The 19,346-nt window shown below is 50.3% G+C and overlaps 1 protein-coding gene across 6 annotated transcripts in view; it reads left to right on the forward strand.

The window, feature by feature from the left end:
* The window catches only part of bcl9l (bcl9 like), a 233,485-nt gene extending 220,413 nt beyond the window's left edge, over positions 1-13,072 (forward strand). For 5 of the 6 annotated variants that reach the window (XM_041174485.1, XM_041174488.1, XM_041174487.1 and 2 more), the window contains exons 8-10: positions 3,249-5,565; positions 10,124-10,348; positions 11,857-13,072. In XM_041174485.1, the coding sequence (XP_041030419.1) occupies positions 3,249-5,565; positions 10,124-10,348; positions 11,857-13,007 (3,693 nt within the window). In that variant the 3' untranslated portion in view covers positions 13,008-13,072. The remainder of the gene's footprint in view (positions 1-3,248; positions 5,566-10,123; positions 10,349-11,856) is intronic. The other variant, XM_041174490.1, reaches the window with a different exon arrangement.
* The last annotated feature ends 6,274 nt before the right edge of the window (positions 13,073-19,346 follow it).

Consider the following 19,346-nt stretch of genomic DNA (forward strand, 5'->3'; position numbering starts at 1 on the left):
CTCGCTCTCACTCTCTCTCCCTCTTACTCTCTCTCGCTCTTATTCTCTCGCTCCCACTCGCTCTCACTCTCTCTCTCCCTCTCACTCTCTCTCGCTCTCACTCTCGTTCTCTCGCTCTCACTCTCGTTCTCTCGCTCTCACTCTCGTTCTCTCGCTCTCACTCTCGTTCTCTCGCTCTCACTCTCGTTCTCTCGCTCTCACTCTCGTTCTCTCGCTCTCACTCTCGCTCTCTCGCTCTCACTCTCGTTCTCTCGCTCTCACTCTATCGCTCTCTCACTCTCGCTCTTATTCTCTCGCTCTCACTCTCTCACTCCCACTCTTTGTCGCTCTCACTCTCTCTCTCGCTCTCACTCTCTCTCTCGCTCTCACTCTCTCTCGCTCTCACTCTCTCTCGCTCTCACTCTCTCTCGCTCTCACTCTCACTCGCTCTCACTCTCACTCGCTCTCGCTCTCGCTCTCGCTCTCACTCGCTCTCGCTCTCGCTCTTATTCTCTCGCTCTCACTCTCTCGCTCCCACTCGCACTCGCTCTCACTCTCTCTCTTTCCCTCTCACTCTCTCTCGCTCTCACTGTCTCTTGCTCTCACTGTCTCTCGCTCTCACTCTCGTTCTCTCGCTCTCACTCTCGTTCTCTCGCTCTCACTCTCATTCTCTCGCTCTCACTCTCGTTCTCTCGCTCTCACTCTCGTTCTCTCGCTCTCACTCTCGTTCTCTCGCTCTCACTCTCGTTCTCTCGCTCTCACTCTCGTTCTCTCGCTCTCACTCTCGTTCTCTCGCTCTCACTCTCGTTCTCTCGCTCTCACTCTCGTTCTCTCGCTCTCACTCTCGTTCTCTCGCTCTCGTTCTCTCGCTCTCATTCTCTCGCTCTCATTCTCTCTCTCTCTCGCTCTCGCTCTCATTCTCTCACTCTCGCTCTCGCTCCCACTCTCTCGCTCCCACTCTCTCGCTCCCACTCTCTCGCTCCCACTCTCTCGCTCCCACTCTCTTTCTCTCTCGCTCTCACTCTCTCTCGCTCTCACTCACTCTCTCTCGCTCTCACTCACTCTCACTCACTCTCACTCTCGCTCTCTCTCGCTCTCTCTCGCTCTTGCTCTCGCTCTTGCTCTCGCTCTCGCTCGCTCTCGCTCGCTCTCTCTCGCTCTCGCTCGCTCTCTCTCGCTCTCTCTCGCTCTCACTCGCACTCACTCTCTCGCTCTCGCTCTCACTCTCTCATTCACTCTCACACTCTCTCTCATTCTTGCTCTCATTCTTGCTCTCACTTTCACTCTCTCGCTCTCTCTCACTCTATCTCGCTGTCGCTCTCACTCTCTCGCTCTCACTCACGCTCACTCTCTCTTGTGGCTCTCTCTCGCTCACACTCTCTCTTGCGCGCTTGCTTTCATTCACGCTCACTCTCTCTCTCTCTCTCTCACTCTTGCGTGCTCTCTCTCACGAACACACTCTTGCACGCGCTCTCTCTCTCTTGCGCGCTCTCTCTCTTGCACGCTCTCTCTTGCACGCTCTCTCTTGCACGCTCTCTCTTGCATGCTCTCTCTTGCGCGCTCTCTCTCACTCGCGCGCTCTCTCTCACTCGCGCGCTCTCTCTCACTCGCGTGCTCTCACTCGCGCTCGCTCTCTTCTGCGCTCTGACTCACTCACGCTCGCTCTCTCTCACACTCTTGCGCTCTCTCACTCTCTTGCACTCTCTCTCACTCGCTTGCGCTCTCTAACTCTTGCGCTCTCTCACTCTTGCGCTCTCTCACTCTTGCGCTCGCTCTCTCTTGCGCTCGCTCTCTCTTGCGCTCGCTCTTTCTTGCGCTCGCTCTCTCTCATGTCCGCCCTCTCTCGTGCTCGCTCTCTGTCTCGTGCTCGCTCTCTGGCTCGCGCTCGCTCTCTGTCTCGCGCACGCTCTCTGTCTCACGCACGCTCTCTGTCTCGCGCACGCTCTCTGTCTCGCGCTCGCTCTCTGTCTCGCTCTCGCTCTCTGTCTCGCGCTCGCTCTCTGTCTCGCGCTCGCTCTCTCTCGCGCTCGCTCTCTGTCTCGCGCTCGCTCTCTGTCTCGCGCTCGCTCTCTGTCTCGCGCTCGCTCTCTGTCTCGCGCTCGCTCTCTGTCTCGCGCTCGCTCTCTGTCTCGCGCTCGCTCTCTGTCTCGCGCTCGCTCTCTGTCTCGCGCTCGCTCTCTGTCTCGCGCTCGCTCTCTCTCTCGCGCTCGCTCTCTCTCTCGCGCTCGCACTCTTTCATCGCGCTTACTCTCTCGGTCGCTCTCTCTTGCTCTCTCTCTCGCTCTCTCTTGCTCGCTCGCTTTCTCTCTCTCTCGCTCTCACACCCTCGCTCTCCCCCTCGCTCCCCCATTTGCCCTCTCTCTCTCTCTCCCATTCGCCCTCTCTCTCTCTCCCATTCGCCCTCTCTCTCTCTCCCATTCGCCCTCTCTCTCTCTCTTTCCCATTCGCCCTCTCTCTCTCTCTTTCCCATTCGCCCTCTCTCTCTCTCTTTCCCATTCGCCCTCTCTCTCTCTCTCTCCCATTCGCCCTCTCTCTCTCTGCCATTCTCTCTCTATCTCTCCCATTCGCCCCCTCTCTCTCTCTCCCATTCGCCCTCTCTCTCTCCCATTCACCCTCTCTCTCTCTCTCTCTCTCCCATTCACTCTCTCTCTCTCTCTCTCTCTCTCCCATTCGCCCTCTCTCTCTCTCCCATTTGCCCTCTCTCTCTCTCTCCCATTCGCCCTCTCTCTCTCTCTCCCATTCGCCCTCTCTCTCCCATTCGCCCTCTCTCTCCCATTCGCCCTCTCTCTCTCTCTCTCTCCCATTCGCCCTCTCTCTCTCTCTCTCTCTCTCTCTCTCCCATTCGCCCTCTCTCTCCCATTCGCCCTCTCTCTCTCTCTCCCATTCGCCTTCTCTCTCTCTCTCTCCCATTCGCCCTCTCTCTCTCTCTCTCTCTCCCATTCGCCCTCTCTCTCTCTCTCTCCCATTCGCCCTCTCTCTCTCTCTCTCTCTCCCATTCACCCTCTCTTTTTCTCTCTCTCCCATTCACCCTCTCTCTCTCTCTCTCCCATTCGCCCTCTCTCTCTCTCTCTCTCTCCCATTCGCCCTCTCTCTCTCTCTCTCTCTCCCATTCGCCCTCTCTCTCTCTCTCTCCCATTCGCCCTCTCTCTCTCTCTCTCTCTCTCTCTCTCTCCCATTCGCCCTCTCTCTCTCCCATTCGCCCTCTCTCTCGCTCCCCACCCCCTTGCTCTCTCTCTCGTTCTCGCTCTGGCTCTCTCTCTCACCACTAGGCCTCCGTTGCCATTCCGAAAGGATCTGGACTCCAAGAGCAGCTGTCATTGAACACACCTCCCGCCCGCACTCCACAGTCCCAGAGCCAGTCTCAGCAGCAGAGCCTACAACCCCCCAGCTCACTGCCTCAGGAGGGGGCACCTGGAGCGGAACCCATGCACTCAGATCTCGGGCCCAAGTCGATGGAGAGTAACGGTAGCTCTGGGACACAGTCAGGGAACAGTCATCCCAGCCTTGGCAACACAGCCAGCAACCCAATGCCGGGCGTCCCGGTTGGCGATCCAGCTAATGGAGGAAGTGGAGAGGCCGACAATCCAAATGGGAATGGTTCATTGGTCATGAACCTTCACCCCAACACTGAGGGGTTGTCCAAAGAGCAGTTGGAACATCGAGAACGTTCCTTACAGACTCTGAGAGATATCGAAAGGCTCTTGTTACGAAGCAGCGAGAGCGAGTTTTCCATGAAGGGCAACTGTGGCCCAAATGGACAAGGGGATGGACAACAGGTCATGAAGAAACCGGAGGAGCCTTTACAGTCCATGATTTCCCAGACACAGACTCTGGCTGGAGTTGAGGGGGCAAATATGGAGCACGAGGCAATGCATCATCAGGAGATAATGCAACGTGACCCTATGGGCCAACAGGTGGGCATGATGATGAACCAGGTTAGCCAAGAGAATCTGACTCCAGAACAGATAGCCTGGAGGAAGCTTCAAGAGGACTTTTATGAGGAGAAAAGGAGGAAGCAGGAGCAAGCTGTGGTTCAACAAAGGACAATGCAAGAAATAATGATGCAGAGGCCGATGGGGGGGATGATGGTTAGAGGACCACCCCCTCCCTATCACAGCAAGGCTGGAGACCAGTGGCCCTCAGGAATGGGAAACCGTTTCACAGGTCCCATGGAGGTCTCCGATTCGATACAGCCCCGTGGAACTGCCCCTTTCTCTGGACCTCGGTTCCCCACCAATCAAATGCAGAGGGTTAGCGGATACGGAGGAATGCAGAACATCCCGATGGAGGCTTTGGGGACCATGAACCCGATGCAGAGACCTGTACGGCCTGGAATGGCTTGGCCTGATGACATCTCTCCCATGGCGGGGGGAGGGAACTTCCCTCAGGGAGGCATGTCGTTTCATTCTGGCCAGGGAGACCCCGAGCGCTTTATGAACCCAAGGGCCAGGGAAGAGTTGTTGAGGCAGCAGTTGATGGAAAAGAGGTCGATGGGGATGCAGCGCCCGCTAGGCCTGAACAACACCAACAGCATGGGTGGCATGTCTCAGGGCATGGAGATGGAGAGAATGATGCAGGCTCAGAGACAGATGGAGCCAGGAATGTTTCCTGGCCAGTTGCCTGGGGATAATGTAAGTGCAAACCCAATGGGGTTGGACTTTGTTGGGACGAGGGGTATGTTGAGCCCCCCTTTAGGACAGACGGGACCCATGCGCGATATGGACTCATCAATGGGCCCTGGAAATGTCAATATGAACATGAATGTCAATATGAACATGAACATGAATCTTAATGTCCAGATGACTCCGCAGCAACAGATGATGATGTCACAGAAAATGAGGGCACAGGAAATGATGTCACATCAGGTTTTGACCCCAGAAGAGATGGCGAGAGTCAGAGCACAGAATGGCAACGTGATGATGGGCGACCCTCAGAAAATGTTGCCCCAGTCACAGTTCCCAAATCACGGACAGCAGGGTTTTCCAGGTGCTCAAGGACAATATTCCAGCATGTCCCAAGAAGGCAGTAACATGGGGAATCCTGGAGAGATGTTCAGCCCTGAACAAGGCCCTATGCCTATAACTAGCATGAGTGGCACAGCCAGATTGAGCCACATGCAAATGGCTCCGACTTCCAATCAATCCAATAACCACAGTAATGTGGGAACAATGCTTCCAGGGGCCCAGAGAGGACTGGGCCGCAGACCCTCAGACCTCACTATCAACATCAGTCAGATGAACTCTCCTGGAATGGGTCACCTCAAGTCACCAACCATCAGCCAGGTTCACTCGCCACTGGTCAGTTCTCCTTCAGCCAATCTCAAATCTCCTCAGACCCCGTCTCAGCTGGCGAGTTTAACCTCCGCCAATGCCTCGGCGCCCATCAAGTCTCCCCAGGTCATGAGCTCCTCGCTTCCTGTCCGCTCTCCAGCCAGTTCCCCCAGCCGCCTCAAATCACCACCAATGTCTGTCGCTTCTCCTGGATGGACCTCGTCCCCCAAGACCACCCTCCCGAGCCCTGTAATCAGCCAGGGCAAACAGACGATGGGCCTGAGCTCTTCTGCCCCAGTGGGAAACATTGAGCAAGGTAAGGAAAGGGACCCAGTGTCACCCAGAAATGAAACTCAGTTTTATATAAAAGTGAAACGCACAAACTGTGAATGCTGGAAATCCGAAATAGAAATAGAAAATGCTGGAAGTAGCTGGCAGTTCCGGCAGCATCGGTAAGAGAGAAAAGGAGTTAATGTTTAGCTTGATGACCTTTAGAAGAGTTTTATACATTTCGTCAAATGGTTTTCTCAAATGATGTCCCCCCCACCCACCCACCCTGCCTCCCCCACATGCACTTAGATGTGAAGTCTTGTATATTTACAGCTCAGCTTCAGGCTGTTTGGCCCTCAGACCTGTTTCTCCATTTAATTAGATCATGGCTGATCTGTGTCCCAACCCCATAGTCCATTACCCACTTTATCCCTTCCGCTTTCACATGAGCCTCCCACCATTCTTCATCTCACCCTATCCTTCCTTTCTCCCTCTTGTGTTTATCTAGCCTCCCCTCTACCCTATTCTTTTCCCCTCAACTGTTCCCTACAGTATTGAGTTCCATGTTTCCTAGGTAAAGGAGTTTCACCTGAATTCCCTACTGGATGTAACAGTGACTATCCTACATCAACGGTTCTAGAACTTGTTCCCTCACAAGTGGAAAAATCCTTTCCGCATCAACCCCTGTGATTTCCTTTTGTGGATGCTGGTTCTCAGTTGGACTGAGGAAGGGTGTGTGCGCATGTGTTCATGTGTTCAGATACCAGAGGCTTGCTCGCTGCTGTTAGCAACCAGGCTTTTGGTGTCAGTTTATGGCTGTGCCCACTAGATGGTGCTGCCTCCCACTAAAGTTGTTGAACTCTCCATAACCTGAGTGCTACTGACCCGTCCAGCACACTGACCCATCCAGTGCCCTGACCCAGCCCAGTCCAGCACCCATAAGACATAGGAGCAGAAATTAGGCCATTTGGCCCATTGAGTCTGCTCCACCATTCAATCATGGCTGATAAGTTTCTCAACCCCATTCTCCTGCCTTCTCTCCATAACCTTTGATCCCCTTATCAATCAAGAACCTATCTATCTCGGTCTTAAATACACTCAATGACCTGGCCTCCACAGCCTTCTGTGGCAATGAATTCCATAGGTTCACCACTCTCTGGCTAAAGAAGTTTCTCCTCATCTCTGCTGTAAAAGGTCTTCCCTTTACTCTGAAGCTGTGCCCTCGGGTCCTAGTCTCTCCTACTAATGGAAACATCTTCCCCACGTCCACTCTATCCAGGCCTTTCAGTATTCTGTAAGTTTCAATCAGATCCCCCCTCATCCTTCTAAAGTCCATTGAGTATAGACCCAGAGTCCTCAAACGTTCCTCATATATTAAGCCTTTCATTCCTGGGATCATTCTCATGAACCTCCTCTGGACCCTCTCCAGGGCCAGCACATCCTTCCTGAGATACGGGGCCCAAAATTGCTCTCAATATTCTAAATGTTGTCTGACCAGAGCCTTATAAAGCCTCAGCAGCACATCCCTGCTTTTATATTCTAGTCCTCTCGAAATAACTGCCAACATTGCATTTGCCTTCCTAACTACTCACTCAACCTGCAAGTTAATCTTAAGAGAATCCTGGACATAGGACTCCCAAGTCCCTTTGCACTCCAGATTTATGAATTCTCTCCCCATTTAGAAAATAGTCTATGCCTCTATTCTTCCTACCAAAGTGCATGATCTCACACTTCCCCACGTTGTATTCCATCTGCCACTTCTTTGCCCATTCTCCTAACTTGTCCAAATCCTTCTGCAGCCTCCCCGCCTCCTCAATACTACCTGTCCCTCCACCTATCTTTGTATCATCTGCAAACTTAGCCAGATTGCCCTCAGTTCCTTCATCTAGATCATTAATGTATAAAGTGAAAAGTTGTGGTCCCAACACTGACCCCTGTGGAACTCCACTAGTCACCGGTCGCTATCCTGAGAAGGACCCCCTTATCCCCACTCTCTGCCTCCTGCCAGACAGCCAATCTTCTATCCATGCTAGTACCTTGCCTCTAACACCATGGGCTCTTATCTTACTGAGCAGCCTCCAGTGCGGCACCTTGTCAAAGGCCTTCTGGAAGTCCAAGTAGATAACATCCATTGGCTCTCCTTTGTCTAACCTACTCGTTACCTCCTCAAAGAATTCTAACAGATTTGTCAGGCATGACCTTGATGAAACCATGCTGACTTTGCCCTATTTTACCATGCACTTCCAAGTATTCTGAAATCTCATCCTTAATAATGACTCTAAAATCTTACCAATGAACGAGGTCAGGCTAATTGGCCTGTAATTTCCCGTCTTTTGCCTCATTCCCTTCTTAAACAGGGAGGTTACATTAGCGATTTTCCAGTCCTCTAGGACCCTCCCTCTCTCCAGTGATTCCTGAAAGATTACCACGAACGCCTCCACTATCTCTTCAGTTATCTCCTTCAGAACTCTGGGGTATAATCCATCTGGTCCAGGTGATTTATCCACCTTCAGACATTTCAGTTTTCCTAGCACCTTCTCCTTGGTAATGGCCACCATACTCACCTCTGCCCCCCGACTCTCTTGAACTTTGGGGATATTACTCGCGTCTTCCACGGTGTAGATTGACGCAAAGTACCTATTAAGTTCCTCCGCCATTTCTTTGTTCCCCACTACTACTTCCCCAGCATCATTTTCCAGCCGCCCAATGTCCACTTTTGCCTCTCTCTTACCCTTTATATATCTAAAAAAACTCTTGCAATCTTCCTTTATATTACTGGCTAGATTACCCTCATATTTAATCTTCTCCCTCTTAATTTCTTTCTTATTTCTTTATTTATTTCTTCACCCTGACCAGTGCAGCACCCTGAGCCGACCCACTGGGCACCCTGACCAGCCTGACAGACACCTGTTTGCCAATCCTCTGGGAATGTTCTGGAATTTCCCCAGACATAGCTGAGGCCAAACAAGGGAGAATCATTGTGTTTTCTTTGACTGGTTCATGATAAAAGCTGTTGAAGGTCACTGGGTGACAGTCCCTCATTTCTAGTCTCCCCTGTTCAATTCTTTGATATATTTCACATTTTCTCTCCCTGCCCTGATGCTAATTTTTCTTTCATGTGAAGTGTGTTTCGAGAGGTTACAGGCCCCTCGGTTATCAGGCAGCTGAGCAGCATAGCGGAGAATCATGTTTCACCCACTTCCTGTCCTCTCCCAACCAAGAGTGTTCCAGAGGTTCCCGGATTGGGAACAATCAAAAAACTGGTGGATTCACAAGCCCCACCCCCACCAATACACAACCCCATCCCACCCATCCATCCACGCAAAACATCACAACTACAGCTACCGTGTGACTGACACAAGGTACCTGAGAGTCGCTGTGTATGTGGAGCACTCAGTGCAGCTAATCTTGGAGCTGTGTTCTTCATTTTCAGTGATCTTGTTTCCTTGACTTCCAGGTAAACAGACTATTTTTCACCATGTGACCACATTCAGAAAATGTTACCGCTATTTCCTTCTCTAAAACCTGTGGGACAAGTCACATTGTTAAACTTCACACAGCCCTGCCCTCTGTGTTCAGCTTCACACCCCTACAAACAGGCAAAGAGTTGTCTGACATGAATCTCCCGCTCTTGATTGAAACCCCAGTTTGTTTCACGTTCCTTTAAAAATGAAAACATTCTGAATTTCCAGTCACTAATTCATGAATTCGAACAAATGCCACGGAATCTTCAATTGTGAGATCTTTATAATCGCTCCGCCATTGCTGGCTGTGCCTTCAGCTGCCTTCACCCCAAGCTCCAGAATTCCCTCCATAGACCCCTCTGCCTCTTCGAAAAGACTCCATGAAACCTACATCTGTGACCAAGCCTATGGTCCTAAAATCTCATTGTGTGACTCAGTGTTGATTTTTGTTTCATAATTCTCGAGTATTGCTGGAAAAAAAAGAGGTTTTTTTTTGTTGAAGTTTTTGTCTTGCACTCCACAGGACAATTTGTAATCTTTCAGTTAAACAAAATAAGTGACAGCCATTTGCTGACTCACTGATTTCAGTGAGAGTCAGTGTGTGTGGGACCCGTACCCCAGTGAGATTCAGTGTGTGTGGGACCCGTACCCCAGTGAGAGTCAGTGTGTGTGGGACCCGTACCCCAGTGAGAGTCAGTGTGTGTGGGACCCGTACCCCAGTGAGAGTCAGTGTGTGTGGGACCCGTACCCCAGTGAGAGTCAGTGTGTGTGGGACCCGTACCCCAGTGAGAGTCAGTGTGTGTGGGACCCGTACCCCAGTGAGAGTCAGTGTGTGTGGGACCCGTACCCCAGTGAGAGTCAGTGTGTGTGGGACCCGTACCCCAGTGAGAGTCAGTGTGTGTGGGACCCGTACCCCAGTGAGAGTCAGTGTGTGTGGGACCTGTACCCCAGTGAGAGTCAGTGTGTGTGGGACCTGTACCCCAGTGAGAGTCAGTACTTTTATGGGGAGGGGAAATGAATAAACATAAATATGCTGGAGAGAGTGCCTGTTAATCTGCTCCCTTATTTTTATATAATTTTTCCAGTTTGGTTGGGGTGAATATTATTGTAACCATGTTTTGTCTACTCTCTCATCTCCAGGACCGATACCCTCTGCTCCTCGCCCTGGCCCCACCCTGCCTTACAACTCACCCGAGTCAACCCCTTCCCAGAATCCACTCTCACTCATGATGTCGCAGATGTCCAAGTACGCCATGCCAAGCTCTACTCCTCTGTACCACGACGCCATCAAAACCATCGCCACCTCCGATGACGAGTTGATCCCAGAGCGGTCAATGGCAATGATCCAGCCCTCGAGTGTCCCCGGTGAGTGAGCTCAAGGCTGAGGACGATTGCATTTGCATAGCATCTTTCACCCAAAGCACCTCCACGGCCAATGAGCTGTGTTTTGAAGTGCAGTCCCCGTTGTAATGTAGGAAACACACCCGCCAGTTTGTGCAAAGCAAGATCCCACAAACAGCAATGTGATAATGACCAGATAATCTGTTTTTTTGTGACATTGTTTGAGGGTTAAATATTGAACCCTTGTCAATGGTGAAGATTCTGCTCTTCGAACAAATGCCATGGAATCTCACAATCTTTATAATCGCTCCGCCATTGCTGGCTGTGCCTTCAGCTGCCTTCACCCCAAGCTCCGGAATTCCCTCCATAGACCCCTCTGCCTCTTCGAAAAGACTCCATAAAACCTACCTCTATGACTAAGCCTATGGTCCTAAAATCTCATTGTGTGACTCAGTGTTGATTTTTGTTTAATAATTCCCGAGTATTGCTGAAAAAAGAGGCTTTTTTCTTTGTTGAAGCTTTTTGTCTTGCACTCAACAGGACAATTTGCAATGTTTCAGCTAAACAAAATAAGTGACAGCCATTTGCTGGTTTGCTCCCCAGGGTAATGTTTTGACCAATCAGTCAAGTTGCCTGGTTTAAATTTCAAACAATGCTTGGCAGTTAACTGTCAGTTGCAATTAACTGTCAGTTAACTGTCAGTCACAATCAACTGTGCATTCTCAATGGCATCACCTCTACCAGTGAGATCCACTTGCCAACCAACCAGCACTCTTCTCATACAGTGTAAATGTGTTGTTTCCCCAACATTGGTATTTTCTTGTGAATTGTCCTGATGAGTCCAAGACGAAAAGCTTCAGCAAAAGAATGCCTTTTATTTTCAGCAAAAGAAAGACCAGGCAGCCTCGTTTAGGCTGTTCACCATGGCCAGCAACCAGTCTGCACAGCGGGCTCTAGAGGAGGGCAGGGTAGGAAGAGGAGGGGGACAGGCTGCAGGGTAGGAGGAGGAGGGGGACAGGCTGCAGGGTAGGAGGAGGAGGGGGGCAGGCTGCAGGGTAGGAGGAGGAGGGGGGCAGGCTGCAGGGTAGGAGGAAGGGGACAGGCTGCAGGGTAGGAGGAAGGGGACAGGCTGCAGGGTAGGAGGAAGGGGACAGGCTGCAGGGTAGGAGGAAGGGGACAGGCTGCAGGGTAGGAGGAGGAAGGGGACAGGCTGCAGGGTAGGAGGAGGAAGGGGACAGGCTGCAGGGTAGGAGGAGGAGGGGGACAGGCTGCAGGGTAGGAGGAAGGGGACAGGCTGCAGGGTAGGTCAGCCGGGGGGAGGGGGGGGGGGGGCCAATGTGCCCCTCGGTTCTCTGATGCCCGCCTTGATTTGTCAAGATCTCTACTGCCAAAGGACTCTTTAATAATACCCATCAAAATGCCTTAGAATGTCTCTGCTGTCCTTAAGGCACTGTATAAATGCAAGTTGTTGTTGAGATTCTTGGCGCGTGGAATATTGCTTAAGACTCAAGACTCTTCCATTTCCTCCGCAGGACTGAGCGGGAACCAGAATCCACAGATACACCTAGTGTCGCAAAGTGGGCCAGGATCAGGATCTGCTAACAGCCCGCTGGCGATGAGCATGGTGGGGCAGCCCCTATCACACGAGCCTCCAGCCCCCATGATGCCGTCCCCCAGCCTGATGGGGCCCAACGTCCCGATGCACGAAGGGCACGCTCCCGGAATGGCCGTGCAAAGCCCCATGATGGTGCATCCCCCCCAGGACTCCCTGGGGCAACCGTGTGGCCCCTTACCCGGCAGTGGCCCCCAGACGCTACCTCAGAACCCCATGGTCCTCCAACGGATGCAGCACCAGTCCCACAATGCCCTGCAGTCCCCAGGCTCTGGGATGCACCAGGTGTACCCCTCAGGCATGGCCATGCCACACGAAGAGGGAGTCCCGTCACATGGGGTCCCTGCCGGATCAGGACCCCCTCAGCAGCAGCAACAACAACCCCCCCCTCCTCCTCCGCACCTGATGGTTAAGAATGCGTCGAGTCGACCCGGAGGGGATGGCTACCAGCTGTCCGGAGTGGCTTCGGTCCTCAATGACCCAGAACTTCAGGACGTGATCCGACCCTCAGCCAGCGGCATCCCGGAATTCAATCTCTCGCGCATCATTCCATCTGAGAGGCCAAGTAGCACTCTGCAGTATTTCCCAAAGGGTGACTCACAAGCATCAAAAGCTCCGTCTTCCAACCCCCACCTCATGAACCTTCAGAGCATGATGTTGGAGCAAGCTCCCCCCAGCAGACCCAATCTTCCAGGACAGCAGCAGCAGCAGCAGCAGGTGCAAAGGGGCCTGAGCATGCACATCTTCCACCCGGGTCAGGTACCAGGACCCATGATGGGAAGGACAGGCATGCCGGCTCAACACGGCATGATGGGAAACAGCCTGCACCAGGTCCTCATGTCTCCGCAGCAACAGAACATGATGCTGCAGACCAAACAGAGGAGCCTCTCGCTGTCGGGAGAGATGTACGGACAAGCAGGACACATGCTGCCTCCCCAGGTGGGTGTACTCGGAACAACACCCCACCAAAGCATCATGTTCCCTCAGCAGTTGAGACAGAGGAGCATGTCTTTAGATGCACCCATCACCTTTGTCCCAGGACCTGGAAACGCTGCCAACCTACCCTTCTAGCCTCTTGTCTTTTCGTACAATTCAGATTTATGCAAGCTGAGAAGCGACAGTGATGAGTGTTGGGGTCGGGGGGGGGAGGTGGGGTGGAGGGGGGTGGGGTCTGGGGGCGGGGGGTTGGAATTAAAGTAATTTTATTACGAAAAGTGAGGCCAGAAACCGAGGAGACAAAGAGTTTATACCAAGACAGGGCAGGGTGGGGGGGAAATGTCAAAAAATATTTTTTAACAGAGTGAGCTTCACAGAAAGACTTCCAGATATTTGTGTTTTCAATTTACTTTTTTTTTTGTTTTCTCTCTCTCTCTCTCTCTCTCTCCTCTCTCTCTCTTTCTCTTTCTCTCTCACTCTCTCTCTCTCTCTCTCTCTCTCTCTCTCTCGTTTGGTTTCCTCACCTGCTGTTGTGCAAAGGGATTTTATTATTGCTGTATATATTCTGCCTCGGTCTGTGATTTGTTTTTACGGTTCCTGTAACTCTGTGTTTTCGCTAGAGAACCATCTAGAACTGTGACAGGGAAATTGCCGGAAGCAGACCCTCTTCCAAAACGGAATGTCACCGTCTGAAAGGCCGGCCACGGGTTTCTGACATGTCAATTGGTGGGGTCAGCAGTAGCTCTACGTGTGAGGTCAGAGTTTGCTGCTCTGCCCCTTTCCCTTACCCACTGCCTGCCTCATAGGCTCAGTCATTGTGGGTTAGTGAAGAACCTGTGCTCACAATAACATGGCCTGTAACAGAATGTGAATTGGTGTTGCCCTGCCCCTGCTGAGTTCCGCTTCGTGGGGGGTGGCAGGGGCTACTGAGCTGTACGGGATTGATCACTTACCCTCTCCCCAGCCCTTTCACAGGGCTGCAATGCAGATAAGCACCCCCGGTGGAATTGGGGAATTATTTGGGTGGGTGGGTGGGGGGATGTTGGTGTGCAAGCTGTGACCCAGGTCCAACCTTCTCTCATTGCTAGTGTTTGACTCTGACCAGATACGCACACACCGTGTGTGGTCATTCAGCAGACCAGTGTCAGCTTTAGTTACTGAGGGCAACGCTCATCCTACAGTGACCACCAGGGCCAGTAAGCTGATCAGACTTTCTGGATAGTTTGGCTCAGGTACTTTGTGTTATGGGGCTTCCTTCTCCTCTTCCCTTTCTGCCCCATCCTGAGCACAGACTCCTCACAGAGAGCGGGACCCTGTCTTGTGTGCTTTTGTAACAGGTAAACAAGGTCAGACTGTTCTGCTAGATCCACACTGTCCAAACATTGAATTCACATTGTGACCCTGTATCCTTGCCCATCATTAATTGGGGAGTGGGGAGATTGTCTGGTTATGCTAATCTGACTGGTTGCAGAAATCCCTCTCTCTAAAGAATTGTTGGTTCGCCAGTAGCTGAGGGTTAACTTGTGGTTAATCTGCAGTTTCACTTAGATCATCTTGTAGTTAAACCACTTTTAACATGATGGCTGCCATTACTGAGCCACCCACTGAAAGTCGAGGATGTGACATTAATATCAACTTTATCTTTCAGTCTGGGAGCATTAAAATCCACCCAGAACTGGCAACCTGTGCCATATCCTATGGCTCCCTCTCAGTCAAGATGTTTCCGTACCCTGGTCCAGCAGCAGACGAGGGTAGCGCTATTAATGTTAATCTGTGTTACCCTAACATGCCTATCAGAGAATGGGCAGAATCCCTTTCATATTCACCAAGTTATTACTCCCCATAACTTCGATTGAGAGTAAAATTGGACAGATGTTAAATCATCATTGCTCCTGATCCCTCAATCTCTTGAGGGGTGGGTTCTCAGTTAAATCGCACCCATCTGCAACCCCCCCCCCCCGGGTTTCAATTACAAATGATCTAATCAATCAGAAATGAGAATTCAGATGTTCTGAACAGTTATCCCATGGGGACATTGCATTTTGGAGTATCCCGTGTCCCTGGGCTAATTTCTGGATCAGGCTGGGATAGGGAATTTCCCTGATTGCTCGCACTTGACACTCACCTGTGTGTGCGCACAGGGAGGTGGGGGATGAATGTTAACTCAGTGATGCAGGGGTCTTATTGGACAAGATGGTGGGAAGTGATCCTAAGAAAGAACCCGGCAATCAGTGTGCCTGTGAGTCAGTGGCCCAGGATTATCAATCGGTCGACTGATCGGGGAGTGGAATTGCAGCTCACGTATCCAAACCCTGCTCCTTACCCCAGCCTGTGACACCAACCTGCCAGGGCAATGCTGCTAGTGTTTCAGGGGATCTTGAGAGGGACTTTGAGTTCAGCCCGAGACATTCGCTTGAGTTGTGGAGAGTAGGGTTTCTCGGTAGGGGAGTTTTTCATAGGGAGACCTTGGGGCAGACTTTCAGGGGTGTAGTGAGAAGGAGCTCTGATGGAAGGGTTCCAGGGGTCTCCAGGGGATCAGATGGAGGGAATCTCGGGTGAGGGTCTAGGGAGGGATCGGGGATTTATTGGGAAAGGGGTCTCTCTGACAGATTTAATTGTCACAGTCCATCCATCATTTGAAACTTTTTTTTTGCACCTTTTGGTCCAGAGGTTGGTTTTGTTTCTTTGTTTATATAATACAGACATTCATAAAATAAATCAGATTTTAAAAAACTGATTTTGTAAGAAAAAGATTTTTATTGAGAAGAACCAATTGCTGTCGGCATCTCTCTGACTTATCACAAGATCCCTGGAGCTGGATGGAACAATCAACACGAGGAAACCCACGAGGGAGCAGCAAGCAAAATCAGCGGGGAGGTGGGGGGCTGGGGGGGCTGAGAATGAAATAACTCCTGGAGGAGGAAACCGAGATTGGGGAAACTCACACAGGGAAATGAGGAAAATTTCAGGGGGCAAGGTAAAAATGGCACAATCTTGACTGCACGCTGACTGACTGGATTAAATTATCTCCCACTCCAAACATCCATTCCCAGGATCAGAATGTGACTCCTCACCTCTCTCAGCTGACCCTCCTAGATTTCCAAAATTCGAGCTTGACGTCATTTGACCAATACTTCCAGACTATTCTCAATTATATTTGACCCCAAAATAAGCTTCCATGCATCAATATTTCCATCTCCCATAACACTGGCAGACTCACCTCTATCTCAGCTAATCTGCTGCCCTCATACATGCCTTTGCTGACTTGAGTCTTGACTGTTCCAACGCTTTCCCGGCTGGGCCTCCCACATTCTACTCCCCCCCACCCCACCACCACCACACACACACACACACACCACCACCACTACCACCAACCGCCCCACCCCCCACCCCCCAGACACTTGATCATCTGATGCTTTGCTGCCCATGTCCTCACCCATACCCAAGTGCCGCTCCCCTTTCACCCCTGCACTCACTGACTTAGACAAGCTCTTGGTTAAGCAGCTCTTCAATTTTAAACTTCTCATTCATGTTTTCAATGACTGCCTTTCTCTGTAATCTCCTCCAGCCGCACAACCTTCCTATAATTCTGGCCTCTTGAACGTCCCTGATTTTAATCGAGCTACCATTGATGGCCACACCTTCAGTTGCCCAGCTCCAAAGCTCTGAAATACCCTCCCTACACCTCTCCACCTCACTTTCCTCATTTAAGACACTCCTTAAAACATCTCTGACCAAGTTTTTGGCCTCCGGCCTAATATTGCCTAACGTAGCTCAGTGTTAAATTTTTGTTTATAATGCTCCTGTGAAGTGTCTTTGGATGTTTCATTGCCAACAACCGGAAGTTCCCCTCCAAATCACTCACCAACCTGACTTGGAAATATATCACCGTTCCTTCACTGTCGCTAGGTCAAAATCCTGGAACTCCCTCCCTAACAGCACTGTGGGTGTACCTACACTACATGGATGGCAGCGGTTCAAGAAGGCAGCTCACCACCACCTTCTCAAGGGCAATAAATGCTGGCCCAGCCAGTGAAGCCCACATCCTGTGAATGAATTAAAAAACACAGTTGAAGTGCTATATAAATGTACGCTGTTGTTACAGTTCTCCTCTATATTAGCTGTATCCATTCCCCACCACCCCCACCCCCAATTTGGTGTCATTCACAAATTTTGCAATTGTGTCTCCATCCCCTGAGTCCAAATAGTAAATGGTAAACAAAGTGATCTCAGAGCTGATCCTGGTAGAACGCCACTTCCCACCATTGTCAATCTGAGTAACTCCCCTTCATCTCTACCCTCTGTTTTCTGTTTGTAACTTGCTGTCCTGTCTGCTGCTGCTTGTTCCCTGACTGAACAGGTTCTGAGCTTAGTCACAACAAGACACCTTATCGAAGACCTTTTGACAATCTAAATGTATTGGGTCTACTGCATTATCCTTATCTACCCTTTCTGTTACTATTTCAAATAATTTAATAAGTCCCTCAAGTATGACCTCCTTTTGGAATCCATGCTGACTACTGTTTATTATATAGTCAGTTTTAGATGTTTTTTCTATTACATCGTTGAGAAAGGAATCTATAGTTTTTCCTCCAACTGACATTAAGTGTCAGTGGCCCTGGAGTTGTAAAAAAATGAATAATTGCTGTCAGCTTCTACCCACGGGGCTCATCATGAGTCATGGTGATGTGGGAGTGCAAGGCAATACTTGTGCGTGTTTCCAAGTCGAAGGCAAGAAATTTTGAAACCCCTTTTGTACTTCAGTCACCAAGAGAATGCATCAACCGAAAGCAGCATTCTGCAGTTGCTGGACATGGACAAAAATTGCTGGAAACACTCAGGTCAGGCAACAGCTGTGGTCAGAGAAAGAGAGTTAACGTTTCAGGTTGATGATCTTTCAATCATAACTGTTTTTCTCGCTCTCCGCAAACGTTGTCTGTGTGTGAAAACATCAGCGTGCTGGGATTCTGCAATTAACACATTTTGGAGATTTTAGCTAATTCAGTGACAGCCCCTGCCTGGAAAGGGGATATTGTAGGAACAGGAGGAGGTCATTCAGCCCTTTGAATTGCTGTCAGATTGTGGCTGGCCTTAAAACCCCATTTCTCTGCCTTTGTTTTTTTTTTTAAGATCCTCGCCCATCAAAAATCCATCAATCTCAGGTTGAAATTTTCAGTTGAACCCCCACCACCCACCCAAGGAACAACAGATTTTTGTGAGATTTCCATCACCTTTTGTGTGCAGAAATGCTTCCTCCTATCACATCGAGCTCCAATCTTAAGGTTATTCCATCAGATTCCCCCACCAGAGGAAATAGTAATCTACCCTATCAAATCCTGTAATCATCTTAAATGCTTTACTTAGATCACACATTAACTTTATTAAAAAAATCTTTCACGGGATGTGGGTGTCACTGGCTGGGCCAGCATTTATTGCCCATTTCTAGTTGCCCTTGCGAAGGTGGTGGTGAGCTGCCCCCTTGACCCGCTGCAGCCCATGTGGTGTAGGTACACCCACTGTGCTGTTAGGGAGGGAGGTCCAGGATTTTGACCCAGCGCCAGTGAAGGAACGGCGATGTATTTCTAAATCAGGATGGTGAGTGGCTTGAAGGGGAACTTGCAGGCGATGGTGTTCCCATGCATCTGGCCTTGTCCTTCAATATTCAAGCAAAAATGAGCAAAATTAATACAACCCAGCTTGTGGTGAAGCTGCACTGTGCCCCCTCTTAAGACTGTATCTCCTTGCTGAGGTGTGGTGCACAGAACTGAACATAGTTACTCCAGATGGAGTCTGAATGCTCTGTACAGCTGAAGCGTTATTTCCTGACTTTGTAACCCACTCCCCTTGAGATTAAGGCCAATATTCCATTAGCCTTTTTGATTGTTTCTTTTTCTACTGATTAGATCCCACTAAATAGCTGAGGCTTTCCCAGGCTCCGTCTGTGCCCATTTTGGAGCAAAGAGAGGGTGGGGGGGGGGGGGAATCATTGCTTATGGCTCCATTCTGGCTTTCTTGAGAGGTGGTCAAGTGTGAATGTATATGAGGCAGGAGTGACTGTGAATTTGTCAGAGATATGAGTGAAATGTTTAGGTTTTGTGTAAACGTGTATGTGAGGTGTGAATAAGATGTGTGGTTGTAGGCTCAATATATAAATTAATACCAATTCCCAGTAGGTTACAGGTCAATCTGGTTATTGGGCCTCTGATATTAGACCCCGAATACGTAAAAAATAGGAACACAAGTTGGGAAAGCTGTAAAAAGAAGCTTTGGGAATCTAGGTTACGCTCACAGGATCATTGAGTATGAATGCTGTAATGCTGCACCTGTCTGAACCGTTCTTTTGTATGTCAAGGTCACCGAGAGATTCTGTAAATCAGTCTCAGGGATCAAAGGCTCCAATTATGAGGAGAGACCAAGAGAAACTGGGGCTTTTTTCGTAAAACAGAGAAGGTTAAAAGAAGATTGCAAGATGGG

Source organism: Carcharodon carcharias, chromosome 25, assembly GCF_017639515.1.
Source record: "Carcharodon carcharias isolate sCarCar2 chromosome 25, sCarCar2.pri, whole genome shotgun sequence".
NCBI classification, from domain to species: Eukaryota; Metazoa; Chordata; class Chondrichthyes; order Lamniformes; family Lamnidae; genus Carcharodon; species Carcharodon carcharias.